Genomic DNA, 8,493 nt, shown 5'->3' on the forward strand with positions numbered 1-8,493 from the left:
TAATTCCTTTTTTTTTCATTTTTCTACAGTTTTGAGAAAGCTTTTTATATGTGCTTCTCCGTTAGAAAATTTCATTTTCTGAACTAATATTTTTTAAAATTGTCTTTTACAAAAGCACAAAAAAAATAAATGAAGCATAAGCCGCTCCAACAAGTGCGGATAGCAGCTCCACGCAACGGCAATAGTTACCATAAGTAGCATGGAATGCGCCAATTATCTGTCTCGAACGTTTGTAATACTAAAAAAGTACCATCTACGGGACCCGATTCATCGCTTCGTGCGCCAAACCGCTCATAGCACCGCTTCCCGCGCCCGCGCTCGTCGCATTCTATATGCATTTTAACCCTCGAGGAAGAACGTAACAACGTAGGGCGCATCTACCTCTCTCTAACCAAACGACCTCTTTCCACGTGGACATCCATCCGGCCGTCCGCCAAACCTACTCGCCTTTATTAAAGCGCGCCAATCACCTGCCTCCGACCTTCTCAAGCTTCCATCCATCAACCAGCTGCCTCTCTCCTTTTCAGTGATAATTAAGAAGGAAATCAATGGCGCTGTCCTTGGAGGAGATCAGGCGGTCTCAGCGGGCCGATGGGCCGGCGACGGTCCTTGCCATTGGCACCGCCACACCGCCCAACGTCGTGCACCAGGCTGATTACCCGGACTACTACTTCAGGATTACCAATAGCGAACACCTCACTGAGCTCAAGGAAAAATTCCAAAGAATGTGTAAGCCTTCGTCTTTAATTTTCATTTCTTCTTCTGCTATTCTTTTCTTCCAAAGGCCCGCACAGTTTTAACGTTTTGTTGAATCACATATATAGTTCTCGCTTCTCAGAGATGAGCAAGCCATAGTTTCAATTGCCCATTAGAGAAGCAATAGCTCAAATAAAACAGTTTTTTTTTTTCTTTAACAAAAATGTCTGCTTAAAAAAAAAATTAATGAAAAAACTGTTTTAAAAAGCATTGAAAAAGCTGTCCTAAGTGCAGCCTAAACTATTTGAGATCTTATATAAGATGTATCATTATTCTTAAAAGGTAAAACACATTTGAAAAAAAATGTGAAAAACAAAAGCTTTATTTTTGGAGAAATTATTTTATGTAGAAGCTCTACGTCTAGATGCCACGGTATTGAGCGGTATCGAGCCTCGGTATCAAACAGTACCTAGTCGTAGTACACTAAAAGAATAATGTGGTACATTTTTATTGGTCTCTTAATGACGTACGGTGTCCGCACAAAATAATTTTTTCTACTTATGACGCTTTTAACTCATAATGAATTGGCTAAAGAAAGATAAGTTGGAGGATCTTAATAGCCGAAGCACCTACTCATCCAAAGAAAGCCAACCGGTATTGTAATTAAAAACAAAACAAAAATAATCAAAGGTCTAACAAACAAATTAAACTCATTTCATATAGGTAAGAGCATTGCTATATGATCTATGGTCCAAATAATTTGTATTGTGAAAATTTAAAGGCATCAGATCAATTGGCACATCTTTGAATTTGAAGTACGTGGCAACACTTTTATCACGTAATATAATTTTGAATTTGAATTTAAAAAGCTAATTTTTATGTCGTGCATGTACCTACTTTTAATTTTAGAGTGATTATTTTAATTAAAATTAACTATTTATATATATATATATATATATAGTTTTTTGTTCAATTATTAATTATTTTGACTTAAAATAAATGTCTTATAAGATAGGGGTAATGCCAAGATGTGTGGGCAAATTATTACGTGCAGAGTTCGGACGTCATTCAAAAACTAATAAAAATGCGTCACGTTACCCCAAAAGTGTACCACGCTCGGTACCGCTGAGAGTGATTCCGAGCGGTACCGAGCATTGATACTGCTCGATATTGCACTCGGTACCAAGCAGTACCGGACGGTTCTCCCGTCCGGTGTCCACATAGAATAATCTCCAAGATCTGTGGGATATTTTAAAGAAGATATTAATCACATCTAAGTTTCTAGCATGTACATGATACATTGAGATGATATTAAAATAATCTTTCTATTAAATTTTTTGGGACATTTAGCTAAATTAAAATAAATTTTTAGACACATTATATATGCAAGACTTAAATTCAAAACGTATTGATTGATAGTCAAAGCTCTCAACCAACATATCAAGATAAGTTGTGCATTTCTATTAATTAGATCTTAAACTTTTTCTTAAAATTAGGTTTATTAATTAAAGCATTAGTTTATTAATTTTTTGTTTTTTGTTTTTTGAGAACATTTAGATCAATTAAGACAAATTCATACACACCGCATATATAAGATTCAAATCCAAAAACTTATGTTGATAGTCAAAATTATAAACCAACATATCAAGATGAGCTGGGTTAGTTTAGTAGTTTGAATTACAGCACAAACTTGTCTCAAGCATTTCTAACGGCCAAAATCCACGAACGCAGGCAACAAGTCAATGATCAAAACACGCTACATGCACCTGACAGAGGAAATCCTCAAGGAGAACCCGAACCTCTGCGCCTACATGGCGCCATCGCTTGATGCGCGTCAAGACATGGTTGTCGTCGAGGTGCCGAAACTCGGCAAAGAGGCCGCCAGACGAGCCATCAAAGAATGGGGCCAACCAAAATCCCGCATCACTCACCTAATCTTCTGTACCACGAGCGGCGTCGACATGCCCGGCGCCGATTACCAACTCACTCGCCTACTTGGCCTCCGCCCTTCCGTCAACCGCCTCATGCTCTATCAACAAGGCTGCTTTGCCGGCGGCACGGTTCTTCGTATCGCCAAAGACCTTGCCGAGAACAACGCCGGCTCGCGTGTTCTCGTCGTCTGTTCAGAAATCACCGCCGTTACGTTTCGCGGCCCGTCGGATACTCATCTCGATTCTCTTGTCGGCCAAACACTGTTTGGCGATGGGGCTGCAGCGGTTATTGTTGGAGCTGATCCTGATCCCAATCTGGAGCGTCCCTTGTTCCAACTTATATCAGCTTCGCAAACTATACTCCCGGAATCTGAGGGAGCGATTGACGGCCATCTACGCGAGGCGGGTCTCACCTTCCATCTCCTCAAAGACGTTCCCGGGCTTATTTCGAAGAATATTGAGAAAAGCTTGGTGGAGGCTTTCAAACCGCTAGGGATTCACGACTGGAATTCGATTTTTTGGATTGCGCATCCGGGCGGGCCAGCGATTCTCGACCAGGTTGAAGAAAAGCTTGGGCTAGACGGAGATAAGCTCGCGGCCTCAAGGCGTGTGCTTTCTGACTATGGAAACATGTCCAGCGCTTGCGTTCTGTTTATCCTTGATGAGATGCGACGGCGATCTTCGGAGGACGGGTTGGCAACGACCGGCGAGGGGTTGGAGTGGGGGGTTCTTTTCGGGTTCGGCCCGGGGCTTACGGTGGAGACCGTTGTGCTCCACAGTGTGCCCAATTAGTTGTGACCGTTACGTTCTACTTAATTGTTCTTCTTCAGCTCGCCGGCCTTATTGATAGATCGTCTGTATAGCTCTTAAGCTCGTTACCTGAATAAGTGAATGTATTTGGTGTCAGATTTAATAGTTAAACTGTTATGGTAAGAGAGCGAGTGGGGCAGTTGCGTATAAAGAAAAAAAAATGTTTAGAAGTCGTATAAACTGGCGGAGAACGTCGTAAGGAGGATTATGTGATCGTAGTATCTTATCAATTTATATCGTTTGGATGTGTAATCTCTGCGAAATGTATTGGATTGAAGTATATCCATTAAGAAAATATAAGGTTGATTAATTTCCTGTTGTAATGCTCTGACTATGAAGTTATAAATATGAAAACGGTTATGTTTGGAATCTAATTATGTTGAACAATCTAATTATGTTGAACAATCTAATTATTCTATTGTCTCGAACATCAAAGCTTGTCGTGTAAGCTAGGGGGTGCGGGGGGTTTACACCCTGTTTGGATTCGGGTGTCCTAGCGTTGAATAAGAGAGCAAAGCACCACAACCGTCGAGATATGGCATCGCAACAAGTCAAGAACGAGACTGAGCGTCGTAGTCCTGCGTGTTTGAGCATTGCAGCATTGTCAAATAGAGAGTGAGCACTGCAGCGCCCCAAACTGGTTGCATCTCTTGAGGGTTATAACTTACTTTCTCTTGACATTGAGAAAAGTGTATGTGATAAGAGAAGCAAGGAGAGAGTTAGAGAGAAGATAAATCTTTACTTGTTTCACCCCATTTTTATAGTGGATTTATTGTGTGGTGTGGCTTGTAGTTTTTTTTTTTCCTATTTTGATTTTTTTCATGTTAAAGTGTCTTTTATTTTCTGCCGCTTTTACTTTCTTGTTGATTTTTTCATTGTGATATTTTCTGCTGCTTTTACTTTCCGGCTGCTTTTACCTTACTTCATACAAGTTCTGGAAGGTTGTAAAGCCATAAACCATTAAGTGTCCGAAAGCTCGATCTATACATAACCCTGTAATGGTTTATGTGATCTGGAGGATTTCTCGATGGCGCAATTGACTTATGCTGGGACTGTGGTTATGATCAGAATATTAGTTGCATTCAAACTTCAGAGGTGTTCATTGCTTTATTAAAATTTTTGCCTATGTTTTTGCTGTGGTTGTCAGCTCTGTGGAATTTTGCAGAGTTATTTTTTCTTAAGTCCCAGCAGCGGAAAAATTATTCTGTGCGGAATCCAAATCACAATAAAAATGTGCCACGTTTGGTACCGAGCTTAGTACCGAGCGGTACCGCGGCACAGTACCGCTCGGTACCTAAGCGTAAACCGGACGGTTCTCCCGTCTGGTGTCCGATGTCCGCACAGAATAATCTCTCCAGCCACTGGGATGTTTGGCCCTATCTGAATTTCCTGCCATTAGTTTTGCTTGCTCGATGTTTTTGGGCCTTCCCATAATGTTTTCTGGGTTTTTTTTGCGCTGAGCTGGGTAAGCTTAATCTTTCTAAATGATAAAAAAAAATTTATTAATCTCAAGATAAATTTATGACTACGAATGCAATTCAAATATGAATTGCTGTTTCCTTTCAAATTTATTTCTTGTAATTGACACTGAGACAAATTCTTTAGATAGCTTTTGCAGTGTTAAAATTTTCTGATTACTGATACTAACATCCCTATTAAGGTAATTTTTAAAATGGCTGAGGAGAACCCAACTGTTACCCTTCACATAACAAGTTATGGTTTCATTACTCGGGGACCATGGCATTCAATTGCATAACAGATCAAAACAGAATTCATTATTTAAAATCATTTTATGAACTCAAGAAGATTGTGATTCTTTCTCAGCAACTACTTTATCAATGAGGGGATTCCTCATCAAGAAGAATGTGATTCCAATAAAAGAGCAGATTTCTGATTCTGGTATTACTGGTATGATCCACGAAATTCCTATGAGAGATATTGCTGTTAATTCTTCTCCTAAAGATGATACTTTAATCAAAACTGAGTTGTTAATGGATAATCTGAAGAATTTTTCCTTGCAATTGGATTCTGGTTTGAAAAAATTTTCTTATTCTTCTGTAATTCTGATTGATGATGATAAGTTTTATGCTTTAAATGTTATCATTGATGAAGAAGTGATTGATGATGCATCTGGTAAAAAATGTTCTGAAGAGGAAGCTATAGTTGATGCTAATATTGGGTTTATGGAACCTAAAGCTTCTTGTGTTGAAGGGTATATATGAAAGAAATTTGGGGGGAGTGAAAAGTAGACTTAATAATGAACTTAAGTCTTTAGACCCTATTAAAATTCTTCCTAGAAAAAGTAAGGTTGATGTGTTGATTAAAGGATGGAGTGAGAGGCCCTCCCCTTTATTATAATTATGCCTTATATTTCCTTTTAGAATTGTAGAGGAGCTAGGAAAAGAGAGGCTTATCTATACTTGAAAGAGTTTGTGATTGAATTTGATATGTTCTTGATGTAGTGGATCGTCGGAAGAATCGACCTGCAAGAAGGATTTCGATTCCAATCCAGGGAAGAAGGCAAACACAAAGCTTCAAAGCTTTAAAAGAGAGTAATATTCATTCAATGAGCCATCCTCCTTCAAAACATCCCTATATAAACTAGCTATAGAAGATTCTAGAAAAGCTCATAACAAACTAGATAAGATACCCTAAGGAATACTCCAAGCTTAAAATGCTCCGCATCATTCTCCCCTTGCGTCAAAAGAGCTCGATTTCGTCGAGGCTCGTCATCGGGAGGGAGGTATAGGTGGACATCCTAACCAGATCCCTGGGTCAAAGAATTTGAATGCAGACTTCAAAATTAGCACATGAAAAGGCTTTCCCCAATCAGATGCAATCTCCATGTCATCTTCTAAAATGACTACTTGATTATGAATCAAAAATAATTCATCCAAGGCCCATTTGTAGTGTCTAGCAATTTTATAGTATGCAATTAAATCTCCAGGTCCCTCGATATGCAGCTCAAAATCATGCTGCAGGTATGTTATCTGACTATAACTTAAAGCTGCCCTTTTAACATCTGGTTCGTTCCATCCTGAGAAACAAAAAGGGAAAATTTTGATGCAACTGTACTCTGATACTTCAGCACAGATAAAACCGTCCTCTTCAGATAATCTGGTCAATTGCAAGCCATTATCACAACACGGCTCACCTTTTTCGAATATTGTTTGAAGGCTATTTTTTTCAAGATCTCGGACAAGAGTCTTCAGTTGGGCAGACTCCTCCTCATAACGTCTATTCAAATATTATAATTTGACAGTTTTCTCTTGTTGCATGCTTATCTGGTCAATCAACAACCGGGCATGTTTCGACCACTCGGTTTCTGCTCCAATCTTAGCTGAAATTTTATCAAGTTTCTGCACAATCTCCTCCAGCCTCTTCAAGTTGGGTTTAGATCCTTTAGTGACAATTCGACGAACAGCTTGAGAGTGTTGTACTGGCTCAGCTTTGTCAGAGGAGTTTACAATGAGCATGTGCACACCTGCAATGGAAACGTCCTCAATACCAATATTGTAGTTGTCATTTAACTCAGTCTCCCAATTTCCATGATCCATCAAATGCCGTTCAATTCGTTTGGGGCATTAGTCAGACCATAGCCAAGCTTCTTTATGCAGATAAATTTTAGTGCAGAGTTCATTGATATATTAAGTGAAGCAGATTGCTCATTGAAACAAATCGACTCACTACTGGCTAACCGCCCGAATGCTTTGTAGAAGTCAATTTTAGATTGCCAAAGATCCCAAAGTCTGGAAGATAAAACTGATTGTCCAGTTGCGCCCTGTGTGAAGAAATCTCCGAAAGCAGCTTTCCTGTACTGAACAGAGCTAACAAAAATGGTTGAGTTGCACAAAACAGGAACCATTCCAATGTTTGGTTCAATGGTAAAGAGATCTGTTGAACATGGATTACATTTCATTTCCTTAAAAATGTTCTTCACCTGCCATGGCCTTCCAACTCTACCCGTGGCTTCCAACAACTTGTTGTAAATGATCGAATTCTGCTTCACACCAAATGCTTTCATCTCCTCAAACATAGTGAATGCACTGTTGAAATTACCGGCAGCTTTAGGAGGAGTTGAAGGCAGTCTTTGTTGAAGCGGCAAAAGGTTTACGAGTAGTATTGACTGTAGTAAAGAATTTTCAGTGATCCTGATGAGGAAAGAGATCTTACTTGTTGCTGGATTTGTGTCTGAACAATTACTGTAGCAAAAATAGCTTGATGAGACAAAAAATTGTCCTGTGATGTCATGTGACTCCAATAGTGCAGTCGGTGCTAAGAAACACGGCAGAGTAACTGCTGGAACCCATGGAGCATCGATTGGCACAGTATAATTTGGCGGTGGGCAAGATTTTTTCATAGGCGATGCCATGGCCCCCTCCAGTAACTGAAAGAACAAAAAACAATCTCCGGTGAAAGTGGTAGGTACAACGATGATATGTAGCGCGGTTGAGGATTTTCTCCCGACTAGGGTTTCAGTCTCTTGTGCTGGGAGAAGAGACGAATCATCGACCTCTCGATCGGACTTCTGTTGTGATCCTTCCCATTTCATCAGAGCCGCATGTTGTTTGTGGGATAAAGAACTAGAATCGATTCTTGAGAGATCGAGCTCAACACCTAGAGCAAAATCGCGAGAGCAGAGTGGGGGCTCCGTCTGAGTGGGCGGCAATGGAGGAGTGGTAGCGGCGGGATTGAGAGGAGCTAGAAGCGGTCCAGTGAGCTGAGCAGAGGCAGAATCGATAACAACAGTGGCAGTTGCTTCTTTGGCTTCCAGATCCCGATCGTCATGTCCATCTTTCTCAGTCGAAATAGCCAAATTATCTTTGATTCTGTTGTGTGAATCAAAGGCCTGCTGGACGGAGTCAAAATCAACGACGGAAGAGATTTGTTGAAACAACTTCAGATCATTGCTATGGTTGTGATCAGTGATCTGTTGCATCTCGCGTCTAGCAGGTCTGGTCTGGTCGCGATCAACTTCCATCTTGTGTAGACGGGAGGAGTTGGGAGACAGAGGATGTTGGAACGGAGGGGGGTCACGCCACCGAAGCAGGAGTTC

At 40.4% G+C, this 8,493-nt stretch overlaps 1 protein-coding gene across 1 annotated transcript; it reads left to right on the plus strand.

Moving 5' to 3' along the window:
• Positions 1 to 503: 503 nt before the first annotated feature.
• On the plus strand, positions 504 to 3,650 carry LOC110107833 (chalcone synthase 8). Its single transcript, XM_020838243.2, has 2 exons — positions 504 to 729; positions 2,428 to 3,650. Exons 1-2 carry the CDS (start codon positions 549 to 551, stop codon positions 3,417 to 3,419), a joined length of 1,173 nt encoding a protein of 390 aa, XP_020693902.1. The 5' UTR covers positions 504 to 548; the 3' UTR covers positions 3,420 to 3,650.
• The last annotated feature ends 4,843 nt before the right edge of the window (positions 3,651 to 8,493 follow it).

The sequence above is a fragment of the Dendrobium catenatum genome, unplaced genomic scaffold (assembly GCF_001605985.2).
Source record: "Dendrobium catenatum unplaced genomic scaffold, ASM160598v2 fragScaff_scaffold_1583, whole genome shotgun sequence".
NCBI classification, from domain to species: domain Eukaryota; kingdom Viridiplantae; phylum Streptophyta; class Magnoliopsida; order Asparagales; family Orchidaceae; genus Dendrobium; species Dendrobium catenatum.

What these genes read in the sequence shown, in the direction of transcription:
- LOC110107833 (XM_020838243.2), top strand. Translation starts at nt 549, where the DNA reads ATGGCGCTGTCCTTGGAGGAGATCAGGCGGTCTCAGCGGGCCGATGGG. An exon ending in GGAAAAATTCCAAAGAATGT is followed by an intron (nt 730 to 2,427) that starts GTAAGCCTTCGT and finishes CCACGAACGCAG; the next exon opens with GCAACAAGTCAATGATCAAA.